At 32.2% G+C, this 19,346-nt stretch overlaps 1 protein-coding gene across 2 annotated transcripts in view; it reads right to left on the reverse strand.

The window, feature by feature from the left end:
• Nucleotides 1-8,611: 8,611 nt before the first annotated feature.
• The window catches only part of LOC142319012 (putative cytochrome P450 6a14), a 29,238-nt gene continuing 18,503 nt past the window's right edge, over nucleotides 8,612-19,346 (reverse strand). For both annotated transcript variants that reach the window (XM_075355801.1, XM_075355802.1), the window contains exons 4-5: nucleotides 13,024-13,269; nucleotides 8,612-8,957 (exon numbers count right to left, since the gene is read on the reverse strand). In XM_075355801.1, coding sequence (XP_075211916.1) covers nucleotides 8,770-8,957; nucleotides 13,024-13,269 — 434 coding nt within the window. In that variant the 3' untranslated portion in view covers nucleotides 8,612-8,769. The remainder of the gene's footprint in view (nucleotides 8,958-13,023; nucleotides 13,270-19,346) is intronic.

Consider the following 19,346-nt stretch of genomic DNA (forward strand, 5'->3'; position numbering starts at 1 on the left):
TAAGCACTTTTAAAGATATAAGGATCTTTATCGATAATTACAGTTAACGGTTACTTACCTCGTTACTGAATTATATATATTCATTTAATATTCAGCATCCGGAAAATATGAACAATAAATTAAAAGCAACAACGTACGGTACATATTCCAACTGAATCATACTGGCATCTTTATTCGATACAGTACTACCCGCTCTCTTACTGAAATCAATTTAATAAAACTAACTTTCCCTAAAAAAAAATTCCCTCTTTCAATTTTTTTTTTGTTGCTATTTTGAATTAATTTCAACTGTGAACTATTTTAAACTATTCAAAAATTTGTTCACATTTTTCTAACTTCTTTATTCATTTTCTCGATTAATAATTTTAAAGAAAATTAATTTTTTTAACCATAATTTACTTCAACCATATTTCATAAATATTTATTTACAGAATAAGATGCTTTTTGTAATATTTAAAATCTAATTACATAATCCTTTCTTAACACATTTAATTGAATTAGTCCTTGTGATATTTCAATTAAAATATTTTTTTAATCTCATATTCATTTACTTTTTACATTTACTGATTATGATTTTCTACAAAAAAATTAAGGTATTTGCCTTGATATTTTTGAATTACTTTTTAATAAATCATACATTACCATTTTTTTTTTTTTTTTTTTTTTTTTTTAATAGAGGGATTTAAATCTATTGTTAGGCTCAATATTTTTGTTTTCTCTGTGGGTTAGTAATTTTATCTAGTATTAATAACAATGTCTATGAGTTACTAACAATATCCAGTTTCCTTCTACCATCTTCCTTAACATCTTTCAAAGTATTGATTACACAATATTTGTAACTCTATTTTATGTTCTGCACCCTTTTTACATGTTTCGCACCTACCTAAAAAATTGCTGAATAACTAACTTTCTCTTAGCCCTTTCTCTTATTATACTACCACATAATTATATAATGCCAAATTATGTTTTTACAGTATACTGTATACAGGAAAATGTGTTGAACACATTAGATCTTGCGTGTAAGGGTTTTTGCAGGGATTCTAATGTTTCATGATTCCTTCTAACCAAAAAACATAATTTTAGCATTCCAAGACTGGAGGACATATTCTAATAGTCTTTGGTGGATGTACTGTATATACTCATTCAGACTAAATGATGTACAATAGTGTAATTTTTGAGCAGGTTGGAAGGGGTATTTTAAACACAGGTAGGAAACTATAATGCTGCAGTATCAGAGTGGGATAAAAAATGCATATGAGATTTATTGAAGACTGAACATTGTTTTATAGCGCATAATAGTTCATTCCCTCTCCATCAAATATACTCCTGCTACACCCACCTGCCAACACTAACACATATCCAGAGGTAAGCAAAATGAACTAAACATCAACCAGTTACACTTAGAAAAGTTAAACTTTGAATTGGTAAGTATGGATATATGAATGATGACTGTTTTTTTTTTTTTTTTTTTTTTTTTTTGCGTGACTTCTCCTGACTGAACGGTAATACAAATTGGTATTTGGATGAAATTTCACAAGATGATTTCCTATATGGAATATTAATGACATTTAATTTTTGGTTCCACATCTAAAAATTTTACACAAAAGGTAGGTAAATTTTTTCACATAATTTATTGTCCCTTAGATAGGCAAGATATTTTCTGACTGTGTTTGGACTTATTCAGACTTTAAAAGGGATAAAAGCTAAACAGTTTTTTTCTTTTCTTCGGACTAAAATATTATTTAATTTTTTCAATTGTCAAAAAAATTTACTTATTCTTTGGTCAAAACAGATCATATACGAGTATTTAAAAAATGCATGATTTTACTTTGAACCCAATCACTTAAGGGATAGTGTATTCTGTACTTCCATCAAATTAAATGGTTTTCTCTAATAGTTCTCCATACAATTTTGAAATTTTGTACAATTACATTTTGGGCATCAAAAATCTAATCATCATAAAGTCTTTGAGTCAAACAAACAAAGAGAAAGTAATTTATGTCAAGACTAATTTTGTATCTCAGTAACTGTTTGTCACACAAATTTTAAACTTTGTAAGGTTAATGAGATGCATAAATTGTAATACTTGTTTACTTTTTAGTCAAGAAACAAAGAGAGTGAGGTAATATATATGTATATACAGCTAATTATGCATCTCAATAGTGACTTGTCAAACAAATATTTAACTTTTTATAGTTAATTCCATTTTTAATTATTTACTGACAATGCATATTGCATTTCAATATTCTTGAACAGCATTATCATGCTATTTAATAGACTTAAGCTACATTGTAGCTCCAGTGGAACCATGGACTATAGCATAATGTGTTTTTGCTTTGAAATCCTTTTATAAAAATGGTGACAAATTTGTGATTGTTCAGTATGGATTCGAAGACCATCATCATAATTGACCTCTTCCACCCATTGTTAATATTAAAATTTTATATCAAAATTTTAAGCTACTGGCTGCGCAATAAAGAAGAAAGTTAGCAATGTTATTACAGTACTCAAAAAGGCCACTGAAAAGAATTCACACCAAACTATGTTACTTGGACTACCTGAAGCCAGCATCTGGCAGATTTTATATGAGGACCTATACTGCTTCTATCATCTCAAGATTCAAGCTATTAATGCAGTTCATGAACAATATAACAAAAAGTTTGCAAATATTTTTATAAATTATTAATGAAAACCAAAAACTGGTAAACAACTTTGTGAATGACCACACTCATTTTCATTTATCAAGTTAATAAGCTAAATTTCTGTACACAGTCTCCTACAAAAGACAAAGTTTTTCATAAGAAGTCAATGTGCAGTTCTGAATTTATATGGTGTAAAATATTTTCCTTAGTTAATTTATATGATAGAGAAAAGTAGCTAGAATGTTCTAAATTCTAAAGTTAGTAATATTTTTAGTTCCTGAACTCATCATCCAGTAAATAAGGATTTTTTTCTCCCCAATTAGATGTAACTAGAACCACATCACAAAAGTTTCAAATTAGGTTTACAGAAATAGTTTATAGAAATGTTATTCCTGATAAAGAAACATAGTGTGGCTAACTAGGTCACCTAACCCATCGGGTTGGTCTAGTGGTTAACGCGTCTTCCCAAATCAGCTGATTTGGAAAGTCGAGAGTTACAGCGTTCAAGTCCTAGTAAAGCAAGTTATTTTTACACGGATTTGAATACTAGATCGTGGAATATCGGTGTTCTTTGGTGGTTGGGTTTCAATTAACCACACATCTCAGGAATGGTCGAACTGAGAATGTACAAGACTACACTTCATTTATACTCATACATATCATCCTCTGAAGAATTATCTAAATGCTAGTTACCGGAGGCTAAACAGGAAAAAAAAAACTAGGTCACCTGGTCTTTCAGCTTGTGGTTTCTTTTAATGAGAGTGTTTGGAAAGTCAAACATCGAATGCACCAGTACTCCATGCTTTTCAGATGTTAAAACATTAAATCCTGCTAAAAGTTAATTCCTATGAAAATGCTGCACAGAGTGACAGGTGAGCCACACAACAGATTTACCTATCAAAATGGTCTCATCTGAAAAATAGTAATCTTAGGAAAGAGGATGTTGTCAGAACTAAAAGAGGATTTTAGTTCTTTTATTTATAAATTTTTTTTCATATCTTTAAAAATTAAATAATGAAAGAATTTAATTAAGGCTGAATGTTAGTCTTTCATCCAGAGATTCCAGGTTCGAATGCCAGTTAGGCAAGACATTTTCATACGCTACAAAAATTCTATCAACATCTCCCCATGCACAAGCTTCAAGCTTATGCAGCTAGACCATCAAGCCTACAAAATGAAAGAAGTATTTATGTTAGATAACCATGATGATTATTGCATATTAGCCATAACCATGGTGGTTGTACTGGGTGGCCTAAGATAAACTGAACTAGATATGGTATAGGAGAAACTGAATAGCATTAACGTTTTTGACAGAGCAACAAGCAATAACATTTTGAATGCCATGTACCAGGCTGTGACACAAATTGACCTTGAACAGGGTGAGGAGGAAAGCACTGGAAGGGGAATGACCTGTAGCTGTAAAGGAAATACAATTGAGGTAAAGCCAACTAGTGCACACATACGAATATGCTGCTAACAAAGGATGCCAGAATATTCATCATCAAGGAATATTATGGACAGGGTAGATTGATCAAAGAGTGTAAAAAATTCCGTACACATTTCAACAGTGATCCACCCCCCAAGTCATCCATATATGAGCTCATAAAGAAGTTTGAGCGAACTGGATTTGTTCTTGATAAGAAAATCAATACCCACCTGTGAAAAGAACTGAGACATAAAGAAGGAAGCTAATCACCAGCAAACAAGATGCCAGCACATCCTAAAGGATTTGAACCTGAAGCCGTACAAGATCATGGTTTTACAAGAGTTGAAGCCTAAAGACCATGATAAACGTGTAAAGTATTACACACAGCTACTGCAGTAAATTGAAAGTTATCTACTCAATCCAAACCTCTACTTCATGACGGACAAGGCATGATTCCACCTCAGTAGTTATGTTAATTAGCAAAATTCATGATATTGGTCTGCTGAAAACCCAAAATAAATATTCGACCTATCGCTGCAAGATTAAAGACTGGAGTGAGATGCAGTGTGTAGGGGACAAGAATCACTCAACTCAGTTTTTTTATAAAAACAGTGAACTCAGCGTGTTATATTTTCAACATTTTCCAGGCCTTCGTAGAGAAACTGACGCCAGATATTACCAGCAGACGGCATGACAGCAAAAACAGGGCATGCTTCCTTGGAAGTAGTGCAGTCAGTTTTCACACCTTACCGGACTGTCTCGAAGGATCTATGGCCTTCACAGTCACCTAATATATCCAGTTGTAATTTTTATTAGTGGAGCGACCTGAAGGGCTAGGCTTACCAGAACATTTCACTAAATCTTGACGAATTCCAACAGAATATACGCAACATCATCACCAACATCCAACACGAGTTACAGTAAGTTGCACTGAACATGATTCATTGGACCAAACTATGCCTGGAAAATATTTCCAGCAGTCCTGAAGAGACAGTGGAAACTCACTTAAGTAAGTTTTTGTCTTTTATTTACTTGTATAATATCACCTTACAGTTTATGTGTTCCTTTCACTTGCGTTGGGTTTGGTTTATCTTGGTCCTTATCTAAGTTTTTGAGTCTCTCAAAGAAAATACTACACCATTATCAGAAATACTGAAATACCATATCAGACTTTCTAAGTACAGTATGGAATGAAGAAGTGATTTCCTGCTGACTTCTTTACAGAATCATTTATGTAAAATTCATTTGTTGTGGCCTAATTAATTATACGAGAGTCATCAAAAAGTGTCTGATCTTGGCTCATAAAAACAAAAATACTTAACTTATTGAGTTCAATGACTTGTCCTCTTCAAATCAGACTCCTTGGGACATAACACACTTATCCCAGCAGCAATGTTCCATTGTTGGAAGCATTTTTCAAATTCATTTTAGTAAACACCATAATCCTCTTGTCATATTTCTTTTGATCTCTTCTGTTTATTCAACTCTCTTGCCATGTCTGGTGAGAAAGGAGTCTGCTGAAGTTGGTATATCCATAGATCTGATGTTTTGCTAAGACTCTCTGAATAAGTTATGATGCATGGACTGGAGTATTGTTATGATGAATTTTCCAAATGCCACTTTTCTAAAGTTGTGGTCTACCATCAAACTGCATCTCTTAGCTGACAAAAAACAATTACATATTAATCTTTATTGACAGAGGAATATACTTGTGATGAACTATGCCTTAATAAAAAAAAAAATGTTAATGAATTTCATGCTAACATGAAAATTCAATACGACAAAGCTTCAACCCATGCATTACAACTTTTTCAGAGATTCTTGGCAAAACATTAGAACTAACAATCTCAGCAGGCTCCTTATTCATAAGATTTGGCTGCCTGCAATTTTTTTTTCCTAAACTTAAAATTCCACTTAAAGGAAAGAGATTTGAAGACAAATAAAAGATGAAAAGTACTATATGATATCTTATGGTCCTCAGTAAAAATAAACTTGAAAAATGCTTCCAACCATCAAAATATTACTGGGATAAGTGAATTACATCAGAAGGGGACTACTTTGAAGGGAACAAGTCATTGAACTAAATAGGTTAAGTTTTTCATTTTTAAAAGTCAAAGTCGATAACTTTTTGATTACACCTCATATAATATGTGTGATAGTTATATATTATTTAATATGGGATTAGCAATTAGTATCTTTTTAATCGAAGTAAGGATTAAAATTAACAGTCAGTCATACTTAATTAACCATTTTTGTAGGTTAATGAGGTTAAAGGACTTTCTACATACAATTTTAATTAGTAAATATAATCACAGCAATTAATAGCCACCAAAAATTAAAAATAAAAAATTATTGAGTTTTTTAAAATGAAGCTTTGGACCCTATAGACAACAGTAAACTGATTTCCTCAGGTATAGAGAATCTACATGCAGCTTGTTACATCGCTAGTTTGCCAAGCTATAAAAGCAAAATTTGTATAATTTTTGTACAGTGAGAGTGGATGCAGTGTTTCAATAAATTTAATCAAATGAGAATTGTCCAAGGGCAACAGTCATATCCTGCATGCCAAAATAAACACATAGATTGCCTTTCTTTATGAACCACTTTATTTTTAAATATGGATCTGAAACCTTAACTCCATTAAAATCTGAATTGAAATTCTTAACTTTATTTTGTGAATTATAATAATACTTTCAATTGCTTTTATTTGATAAAGAAAAACTGAAGTTTTCATGATAGTATTATTTATATATGTATATTAAAATGTTTTCTCTCTTTCTTGTTTTTGATAGCTTTACTAGTAAGAATGTTGGAGGATTCATTTTTTCTGATTTCCAGTGGTCTGTAATTTTTCCTTAAAAATATATTTATAATCTTGGCCATCAAAGGAATAGTTTTTTGATAAATATGGAAAAATAATATATAAAATAACTGTGTTTAACAATGACCTTCCAGCCACAGATAAAAAAGTATAAAAACATAATAAGGTACCTTAATAATGAAATTTTTTTTTAATGCATATTTGAATAGTACAAAAATTTTGCAAACCTTTTTAACACATTTGAATTTGTTTCTAGTAATATTTTCAATGTAAGACAGTTATTGTAAACTTCAGTTTTATTATGTTTAATTAGTAAAATTTATTTCTAACTGTTAAGGTGCTGAAAACATGAAAAATGTTTGAGAAATCATTTTTAAATTCCAATTCACTAAAACTGTACAATCTTTTTATTTTTTAAAATACAAATTTATTACCATTTATTTCAATTTAAAGTTCTTTGTTTTTTGTTTTTTTTAATTATTTTTTACACCTTTTAATTAATCTAAACGTTATATCCATTTCTCACACATAATCTTTGATGTTAACTCACAATGCTTTCTCTCTCTCTCTTTCTCTCTCTCACTCACTCTATCTCTCTTGCATTTTTAAATCAGATCCAAAAAGGATCTGATTTGATTTTTCACTGAATGTAAAAACAGGAAGAGAAAAGATTATGGAGGTAGAAGAATTTTGTTATTTGGGAAGTAGAATTACTAACGATGGACAAAGCAGGAGCGATATAAAATGCTGAATAGCACAGGCAAAACAAGCCTTCAGTCAGAAATATAATTTGTTTACCTCAAAAATCAATTTAAACATCATTTTTGAAAATAATGTTTGTAGCGTAGCTATATATGGAAGTGAAACTTGGACGTTCAGAGTACCTGAGAAGAAAAGATTAGAAGCTTTTGAAATGCGGTACTACAGGAGAATGTACCGATGGGTGGATATACCAGATGGGTGAATAAAGTGACAAATGAAGAGGTTTTGCGGCAAACTGATGATGAAACAAGCATTTGGAAAAATATAGCTAAAAGAAGAGACAGATTTATAGGCCACATATTAAGGTATTCTGGAATAGTCGCTTTAATATTGAAGGGACAGGTAAAAGGAAAAAATTGTGCTGGCAGGCAACATTTGGCATATGTAAAACAAATTATGAGGAGGGGGTATACTGAAATGAAACAACTAGCACTAGATAGGGAATCTTGGACAGCTGCATAAAACTAATCATGACTGAAGACAAAAAAAAAAAATATACATCTTGTTCAATTAGGTACAGACTCAGGATCATTTTTCAGTTCATTTAAGTCCCACATTTTTGTATTACATTACATCATTGGGATAGTTAAACTAGTAATATTGTGGATACATTTTATACAACCCACCGGGTTGGTCTAGTGGTGAATGTGTCTTCCCAAATCAGTTGATCTGGAAGTCAAGAATTTCAGCATTCTTGTCCTAATAAAGTCAGTTATTTTTACACGAATTTGAATACTAGATCGTGGATACTGGTGTTCTTTGGTGGTTGGATTTCAATTAACCACACATCTCAGGAATGGTTGAACTGAGACTGTACAAGACTACACTTCATTTACACTCATACATATTATCTTCATTCATCCTCTGAAGTAATATCTGAACGGTAATTACCGGAGGCTAAACAGGAAAAAGAAAGGGTACATTTTATACAAAACACAGGTGAAAAAAAGACATTCCATATTAACTATTAAGATTTTATTTATAAAAAATGTCAAATAATATTATAATACTAGATTAATTCACATTGATACTGTTTTTTTATTAGCCAAAAATTGTAAAAAAACACCAGAATACTTTTATCAAGACAATAATAAATTTTTTAAAGATATTCTTGTTTGTCACTCATTTGCATTTATTACCTTTTTCCTTTCTTCAAATCGAACCCAAATTCCACCTTCAGCTCGGCCGAAGAATGAAGTTTTTTCAATTTGTAATGGTTCTCTAGTCTTATTGCTTAATATAATGTTGAAATTAGATATTAAAATAGCAAGAATTGTTTTCATCTCCAACATGGCCAGACGCATAGCTGTAAATAAAATATACAATGACTAAGTGAATGATATCTCTGAAATTTATTGATTGGAATGACAATTTTTCTTATAAAAAAATATTACTCAGTGTAATATATATAAACATAATTCATTCAGTAAAATTCGGTTTGATTTTTACATATGAGCTATGAAGACAAAATATAATTTTTTTTTTGTCAGTGTCAATCAACCAAAACACTACAGGATTTCTTTGACTGATGAATTAATTCATCACAGAAACATTGTATATTACAAAGAAGCTTGTACATGGGAATATAAAATGAAAACTTATTGTGTGAAAAATGTCTATGTCTGACCAGAACTTCTGGATGAAAGGCTGAGCTGCTACTCCATCAAGGGGATTGGCAAATGTTTTGTGTAAATATATATATATATATATATATATTTTTTTTTTTTTAAGGAACTGAATTAAGACTTTAATAGAAAGAGGTCTTCATTTACATAAGAATGTTTTCAGCAATAGCTGAAACATATTATCATTATCAGCCACTATCAGTAACTCTAATGTTAAGATGTATAAATACATAAAAACAACAAATACCAATACAAGTGGAATCATAAACCGATTGATTAAATTTAAGGTTAAGCCAACTTTCACCTATGTAATACACTAGTGATTATTTTAAATTGATTCAAATCTAATGAAAAACTAATGATAAATTCTATAGAAAGAATATGTTAGTCACTAATGAAGTTTTCCTCTGTAAGTTGAAAATTTTTAAATAATTAAAAAATATTTTCTATTAATTAATTCAAAATAATATTTCATTTGTCTATAAAATTAATATGTCTAAATACTATTTTGTGTAAGATTACTATAATTATTACACACAATTTTAATTAAAATCTAAAGAATAAAAGAATCTTTATTTTGAAGTGTAACACTTTTTCTTTCATCACCAAATAGTTTCATAGTTCCTAAATGGTTTAATCTTTATGAGATTAATCCTTTACAGAATAATAGTTTTAAATTTAGCAAATAATTAGTGATAATACAGTAAATGCACTTAATTTATATTATTTTCTCTAAACAGTAAAAAAAAAAACTGCATAAGATTTCTTATTACTTTATTTAAGTTAAATCAATATAATATATGGGCTAAAAGTCACTTTAACCAATTTCCAACAATGAAATAGTTGATAAAAAAGATAGACAAAGAAAATATTTTTTTTATTATTACATGTTTAACACACACTGGAGAAATTCCTTTTGTCCTAACCCACTCATAGCATGTTTAATTCTTGTATTACACATTTTTTTTTTAACAAAGTTTTGTCATGATTTATAGAATCAGTTAAGTTTACAATTAACAGGTTGGGGCAGTATAAGTCATTTTGAATTTAAAGAAAATTCCATGTCATCATATGAACATGTTGACCATTCACTCACTCCTCATAGTGATGGCTCATTACAAGTATAGACACAGTGGAACTACAGCATCCCCTATTTCCACTTGATATTATCAATAACATTTAATATAATGAGTCCTTTTTTCTTTAATCTTTCTTTATACTTGTACAATATATAAAGCTTAATGTCAGTTGCCATTCCCCAGCTTATGAAAAAGATACAAAAACTTTTTTATGGAACTGTGTGCTTCACAGTTCCAGCACCATGGTGGCTATTGTGAGCATATGCACATAGGAAGCTGCAAGTGAGGCTGTGAGGGAGAGATAGTACTGTCGTTCCCACAGTACTGACCCTGGCGTGCTGGAGGAAGGTAGTATTTTTTACTCCTGTGTGTATGGAATGTTCCTTGTTTGTTCCCTCTCTTAGTTTAGTTGGTGGAAGGAATATGAAAGTGGTTTAGTCGTTATTTCAGTAGTGATCAGAAGATGGCAGAAAACAAGGGCTCTTTGATTGCCAAATCTGTCCAAAAACATGCTGGGCAAAAGAGAAGATAATTAGTAAAGACTATGTATTTGTTTCTGTGTACATAGAAATTTAAATTAAGCATCACTGGACTATAATGTTTTTAAGCGGACATTTTATTAAGTTATTATCTAATATTACTAAAAATTATTAACTGTATTGACATTTTATTATTTATTCGGTTAAACTGAATATAGTTTTTAAACGCAATTTGCTTAAAAACCATGTACCGTATTCTTGAAAGTGATAAAATGTAGAATTAGACTATTATCCTAACCCACCAGGTTGGTCTAGTGGTTAACGCGTCTTCCTAAATCAGCTGATTTGGAAGTCCAGAGTTACAGCGTTCAAGTCCTAGTAAAGCCAGATATTTTTACATGGATTTGAATACTAGATCGTGGATACCGGTGTTCTTTGGTGGTTGGGTTTCAATTAACCACACATCTCAGGTACGGTCGAACTGAGAATGTACAAGACTACACTTCATTTACACTCATACATATCTTCCTCATTCATCCTCTGAAGAATTATCTAAACGGTAGTTACCGGAGGCTAAACAGGAAAAAGAAAGAAAGAAAAGACTATTATCCTGCTTCCAGCTATTCTATCAGATTCTTTTTTTTCAGTTCTTTTATTTTATAAAAAACTTTAACTATGGCCTTGAAAAAGGCCCAGAAAAAAATTTTATGAAGCAGCACCCCCACTAATTTTAGCTATGTGCTGTCATTGGTCCTCTGTACCCTATTCATTTAGAAAAAGTTTGATTGAGGTAGTTCTTAGAAACATATGTATAGTTGATGTCTAATAAGATCACTTTATAAGTCAGGCAGATCTTGTAAACAGATCTCAAGATGTGAATTGCGTGTAACTGTCAAACAAAACTAATGCCAACACGATTTTTTTTCTGATGACTCACCAAACATGAATTTTAGATGTTTTAAATTCCTTCATAATTATGCAAATAAAAGATTTGAATCAGACCAATTAACACAGCTATGAACATTCAAGATTTACTGTGGCATTCAGTTTGAAATATGATTCATCAGATCATATCACTTAGCTAGATTAAAATCTCAGTGAATAATAAATTCCTCACTTCTATTGGAATATTTTTTATGAAATAATTTTGATTGATAAGACTTAAACCTCAACTTCTTTGTACTCTTTGATATTTGATAAACTTTGTCTTTTTTCTTTTTCCTGTGTAGCCTCCGGGAATTACCGTTCAGGTATTACTTCAGAGGATGATATGTATGACTGTAAATTAAGTGTAGCCTTGTATAGTCACAGTTCGACCATTCCTGAGATGTGTGGTTAATTAAAAACCAACCACCAAAGAACACCAGTATCCATGATCTAGTATTCAAATCCGTATAAAAATAACTTATTTCACTAGGACTTGAACTCTCGAACTCTTGACTTCCGAATCAGCTGATTTGTGAAGACAAGAGTTCCAGCGTTCAAGTCCTACTAAAGTCAGTTATTTTTACACGAATTTGAATACTAGATCGTGGATACTGGTGTTCTTTGGTGGTTGGGTTTCAATTAACCACACATCTCAGGAATGGTCGAACTGAGACTGTACATGACTACACTTCATTTACACTCAAACATATTATCCTCATTCATCCTCTGAAGAATTATCTGAAGGGTAATTACCGAAGGCTAAACAAGAAAAAGAAAGAAAGGGTACTTCCAACCTAACAAAAGCCTTTTTGGTTGTTGTTTGAATGCCCTGTACTAATGTTTACTCTATACTCTATAAGTTGTTTGATTTTTTGAAGTGCAACTTCTTCTAAACCTACCTGATCAAGAACCAGATCCAATATTATCCAGTATTTTCAAATGTTATATTCAGCTTATACGATTGTTGACATGTCAGTCAGCAAAATTAGGAAACTCCCACAAAATTCTTCATGAACTGCAACTAATTATTTTTCTACAACCATTGAAGAATATATAACTACTCTAGTTTTGTGAATCTTAACTCCATTATTCTTAGTACAGAAAAAAAAATTGAATTGTATTTTTATCAGCTGATTATTATCGACTGAATTCAGATCTTCAGGCAGGTGAAGGTGAATTAAAGCCGACTATAAATTTTAATAACTTGAATGCATATTTGTAAATTTATTCTTTAAAAGTAATTAAGAATACAAAAAGATTACCTATACACATTCTTGGTCCATCACCAAATGGGAGGTAGGTGCCTTTTATAATTGTATTAGGATCATCAAAACGATCAGGATCAAATTTTTCTGGATTTGGAAAATATTTTGGATCACGTTGGAGTGATCTTTGGGAAATTAAAACCAATGTTCCTTTCTTTACAATCATATTAGTTTCTGGTATTTGATAATCCATAGAGCATCGTCTTGTTAGTGGTGTTGCAGTTCCATGTTTACGTAAAACCTCTGTAATAAGTAAAAGTGATAGTATTATCATAAATGCAAATGATATATTTAGTATCAATTAAATTTAAAAGCCAGCCATATTAACTAAAAAAGCATAATAAATATTTAAAAATATAATATTAAAAAAAACAGCTTTTGATTGCTGTAATTATCTTTTATGTTGTAGTTACACAATTACTGTTTGAACAGTAATGAAACTTCTTTTTTTTAAGAGATTTCCCATTTTCTGATGAAACCCTTTATTTATATTTTGAAACTGCTGTGTTATTTTGAAATATTGTTCATACTATTTTGTTTATTTATAAGGTTTCAGAATTAAACAGTGATAGAATATTCTGTGCTGGTCTTCAGTTGAAGGTAGTTAAGGAATTTTTTCTTTTCTTCCTTTGCGAAAATAAATATAATTATTTACATGCTCCAGAATTCTACTCCTAGTTTACACACAAGAATCTAATGCTTTGCCACTGCAGCTTGTAATTTATATAATGAACAAGAAATTAATATTTGAATCCTTATAAATAACACATTTAATGCAAATGTGAAAACTGAAATATATTAAACATAGAAGTAACTTTTCATCCAAAATTTTTTTTTCTATTTATTTAAATTTAGAGAAGGGATCGTAAAAACCTAATGACAATTGAGTTTATGTCTTAGACACAGTAAATAATTGTAAGCCTAATTGTTTATGAAGAGGGATATTCATTCCATCATGTTCTCATTCAATTGTACAGAAATTGAATGAGAGCATTATTAAGAAGTACGAGTGAACTGAAGATTATTGTATCCCATAGAACATTTCTTGTGAAATTTGAAATATGTAAGCAAAGATAGGTTAAATTACTTTTATGTGCCTCCGATGGATCTAAAAATACATAAGGAAGTAGACAGATGGATGGGAACTCCAAAGAAGCAAGCCTGAAATGCAATGCTGGAAAGGTGGCAAAAGAGATGGGAAGAGGCTACATCTGACCGCTGGACATATGGGATCATTCCAGATGGGATGATACGTAAGTGGGTCTGTTGGGGGCATGAGAAGGTCAACTTTTGGCTTACCCAGCTGCTGACAGACCATGGAGTGTTCAATGCCTACCTGGTGAACAGGAAAAGAAGAGAAGATGCTGGGTGTGTATATTGAGGCCTGGAGGATAGTCTGACACACCTTTTTTGAGTGTGACAGGTGGGGAGAGGACAGACAGCAGTGTACAGCAGTCACTGGGAGGTTGGCTACTAACAATTTGGTCAATGCACTTCTTTGAAACGAAGGAAACTGGAACACTGTTGCAGAAATGAGCAAGGCAATACTACAGCAGAAGATGATGGATGAGTGAGGGGAAGAAGAAGATGGTAGAATAAAACATTTTTGAAAATACTATTTTCTCTTTTCTTTATCAATTTTATTTTTTTACATTGTATATCATGTGACTATAGATGTAAATATCATTATAAGAGTGTCTTTTTTGTCACAGAGAGGAAGTATAAAAAAAAAATGAGAGAACCCTTGCAGCCTTGAATGCTTCTGGGCTAAATGAAGAAAGGATAGCCAGGATGCAGAAGCAGTTTGGGGGCCATTAGGGTGGTCATCACTGCTGCTGATGTGTCCAGGACTCTTTGACTCACCCAAGGAGTCCCATGAGTGTACCGCATGCTCTGAGTAATGCCGAAGGTGGTTATCAGGGCACGTTGTATAAGGGGGAAGGATTTTAGTCAGTTAGAGCCCAACACTTGTCAACTGTAGGGGCAGATGGTGTCTGGGAGAGCTTTCTTCTCCTTCTCCACCAATAAAAATAAAAAAAAATACTTTTATAAGTAAAAATTTTTAAATTATTACGTCTATTACGTAATTATGATATTTTTAAGAAATTTTTATCCCTTATTAAATATAGATAGTATAAATAATGCATTTAACAAAAAGGAATACAATCAAGGTTACATCTTAGTCAAAAGCAAGATGTAACTATCAGACAAGAGTCCTAGACTCTTCCAATATTTATATTGGGAGAGTCATCAAATATGACTAATATATAATTTTTAGTCATCAAATATGAGTCCAGATATATAGTAGTTTTATATTTGTACATGTTAGTTAGGAGAGACACCATGAATTGCAAGCACTATATATTCTTGGAAGAAAATTAGCTAATTTGACACAAAAATGTACTATAGTGTGAATTTAAATAATCTCATTGCCTTCATCGACGGTATATTTTTAATGTTGTTTTTAATTATAGTTATAACGTTTTCCAAACATACAACTCAGTGAATCTAAAACATAAATACATTAATATGCAGGGCGTTTCATAATGTTCTTCGGAGTTTCGAAAAATCATTAACAAAAAACTATTTCACTCATAAGTATAAAACAAGTACTGTACGAAAGAGTACTTCAATTAATTTTTTCCACATATACTAGGCAGTTAGTAAACCATTTGCTCGGTAAGCGTCGACAGTAGAGAAAATGGCTGCCACGGGAAGCGAGAAGTCATTTTGTGTTTTAGAATTTCACTTGTCAAAGTCAGTAATTTCTGTGCAATGTGCGTTTCGGTTGAAATTTCATAAAGAGCCACCAAATGACAATTCAATTCGTGCATGGTATAAACAATTCAGTGAAACCGGTTGCTTGTGCAAGCGAAAATCAACTGGTCGTCCATCAACCTCAGAAGTCAAACGTGTGCGTGTAAGTTTCATTCGCAGCCCGTCAAAATCGACTGCGGCTGCAGGCAGAGAATTAGGAATTCCGAAAACAACAGTGTGGGGAGTTCTGCGTAAACGTTTATTATGCAAACCGTGCCGTCTTCAATTAATCTAGTATCTTTCTGATGGAAATAAAACAAAACAAAATAGGCTTGATTTTTGTTTACAGTTACAGGAAAAGATGTTAGATGAAGGTTTTCTAAACAAGATAATTTTCAGCGATGAAGCTACTTTCCATATTAGCGGCAAAGTAACCCGTCATAACGTGCGAGTTTGGGGAACTGAAAACCCACACGCTTATGTGGAACACATTCGGGATTCTCCGAAAGTAAATGTTTTTTGTGCGATCTCTCAAGAGGCAGTGTATGAGCCGTTCTTTTTTATGGAAACGACAGTAACCGGCATGATATACCTGGATATGTTACAATTACGGCTTATACCTCAGCTACTCAACGACTTCATTTTCCAGCAAAATGGTTGTCCTGCCCGTTTTCATAACGAGGTTCGACAGTACCTTAGCACAACATTACCTCGTCGCTGGATAGGACGTGCGTCTGAAGAAGACCAACACATTATGCTGTGGCCACCAAGATCATCAGACCTCACGCCATGTGATTTCTTTCTCTGGGGTTACGTGAAAGATAAGGTGCTTATCCCACCGATGCCGCACGATATCGCTGAGCTAAAGGATTGCATAATCAATGCAATCAACTCTACAACTTTCATTTAGGTAAGTGAAATACTTTTTTTGTACTGAATTTTTGTAACTCCTAAGAACATTATGAAACGCCCTGTATAATAAATAATATTTTAACAATAATTTTAAACAAACTTTGTTATTAAACAACTTAACAACAACATTAGAATTATTATCTCTAAACACCTCAATGGAAACAAATTACTGGCTTTTAAAACCATGAGCCCAAATATATTCCTATTACCAAAAGAGTGCACAGAAAAATTTTCAATAAACATACTCCTACACAAATAAAAAAAATAAACTTAATCACCGAAAACATGAAATTATGATAAAAGTGTATACAAATTAGAACACACACAGATTATTTTACAAAATTTTAGTATTTTTGGGAAAAAGTTTAGGTATGGATTTAATTTCTAGAGTTCAGTCTAAGCAATAAACAATAACATTTGCTTAATTACTGACAAAGAATGAACACATGCATAAGATGCTGTTCCCATTTATATTGTCAACTGCCTTATCAGTAATGTTAACATGAGTCACAAGTCACTTCCAACGAATTACATAGTCGTTCTCAAGAATAATAAGTATTTCACACTATGCTTACAGCAGAATATAAGGAATGATGCGGTTACTTGTTACCTTCTTTATTGAGCTGAACATATGGATGTATAAATGCATATCAGCACACTAAGCCCATCAAAATCTAAATGATATTTAGTGCTAAAGTGACACTTTCATTCTGTTTAGTGTAAATTGACTGTATAATAAACATTACTACTCTTAGAGAAAGCAACTCTAACTGGTGCCTCGCTTACTAATGCATCTGTCATAGTCATAGTATTCATAGTCTTACATACATCATAGTCATAAGTAAGATAGAGACAAATATGGTACAAGGGATATCTCTAAAGTAAAACCGCTGGGAAATTTCTCTCCTTAGGTTGGCGAACGTGTGTCGTTCATGGCCACGCTAGTAATCTGCATATTGCATTGCTGTGTGCAAGTTGTTGCGCTGTAATATCTTTGATTACGTGTAAGTTATTACGTTATAAAATGAATAGGAAAATCGATGTTGCCGCCGGCTATTAAATACGCGGAGTCATGCGTTTTGTAAACCATCAAAACGTTAAGCCGGCTGAAATTTATAGGCAGTTGGTTGCTGTGTACGGCGATAATGTTATGAGTGAAAGAAATATCCGAAAATGATATGAAAGGTTTAGATATAACAGAATTAATGTGCACGATGAAGAACGTTCGGCGAGGCCCTCGATAATCACCGAGGATTTGTTGAATCGCGTCTGATGAAATCAGAAAAGATCGTCGCTCAACGATATCCGACCTGGCCCTTATTCTTCCTGTTTCAAGAACTGTTATCGGTCGCATTGTTCATGGCCATTTAGGCTTCAGAAATATCTGTGCACGTTGGGTGCCGCACGTCTTAACGGAACGACACAAAAAATCCGAATGGAATCTCCTTTGGAATTTTTGATGCGCTACACAGAAAAAGGTGATGAGTTTCTTAATTCAATTGTAACCGGTGATGAAACATGGATTTCATATTACATGCCAGAGGGAAAACGGCAGTCAAGTGAATGGCGTCATCCTCAACCACCAACCAGACCAACTAAGGTCAAACCACAGCCATTTGGACGTAAACAGATGGCCACAGTCTTTTGGAATCGGTTTGGCATACTGCTGATTGATTTCAAGCCACGTGGAACGACTATAAATGCGGAAGCCTATTGCGAAACTCCACGTAAATTACGGAACTTCATTAAAAATCGGCGACGTGGGCGGCTAACCGACGGCGTCGTCTTGCTACACGTCCACATGTTGTGGGTCCGAGAATTTTCTGAGAACATTTGGATGGGAAATTTGCGATCACCCACCATATAGTCCGGACTTAGCTCCTTCTCATTACCATTTGTTTGGGAAATTGAAAGTATTTTTGATTGGTAAGCGATTCGTGGGTGACGATGAACTTAAAAATGCTGTTAATCAGTAGCTAAATGGACTAGCGGCAGAAGAATGCGAAGAGGGTATATTGAAGCTGATGTATCGCTACGATGAATGTCTTAATTCACATGGTGATTATATAGAGAAGTAGTATGAGGTACGTAGTTTAAGAAAAATAAAAAAATATTTATAAAGTTTTTACAACAAATTATTTTACAATGAAACGGTCTTTACTTTAGAGATAATCTCTCGTAAATCAACAAACAGAACTGAAAAATATACTTTAAATAAAGCAGTTGTTTTTACATATTATCTCATCAAGTCATTTTTCTCTAAAAATTGTATAAAATTAAAAGAATAGCATTTTGATTTATTAAAAGAAAAACCCTTTTAATTTGTACTGATTTTTTAATTGTGCAGACTTATAAAATTAATGAGATTCAATTAATGACATTTGAAATCAAATTTGGAAGCAGTACAGAATAGAAAATCAGGAATTGAACAAAAAACCATTAAAAATACAAAAAATATCTTAAGAAGAAAAGAATATCAGAACATTCATATTACAAGTAATGAAAAAAGTTCAGATAAACATAGATCAGGAAACGTTCAATTAGGTAGATTTCATAAGAAAGCTACCTATTGTAATGGATCCCATGATTCGACTTGCTGAAAATTTCGATATATCTTCGCGTTTCACATCCCCCAGACCTCAAAACTACCG

Source organism: Lycorma delicatula, chromosome 2, assembly GCF_047948215.1.
Source record: "Lycorma delicatula isolate Av1 chromosome 2, ASM4794821v1, whole genome shotgun sequence".
In the NCBI taxonomy this organism is placed as follows: domain Eukaryota; kingdom Metazoa; phylum Arthropoda; class Insecta; order Hemiptera; family Fulgoridae; genus Lycorma; species Lycorma delicatula.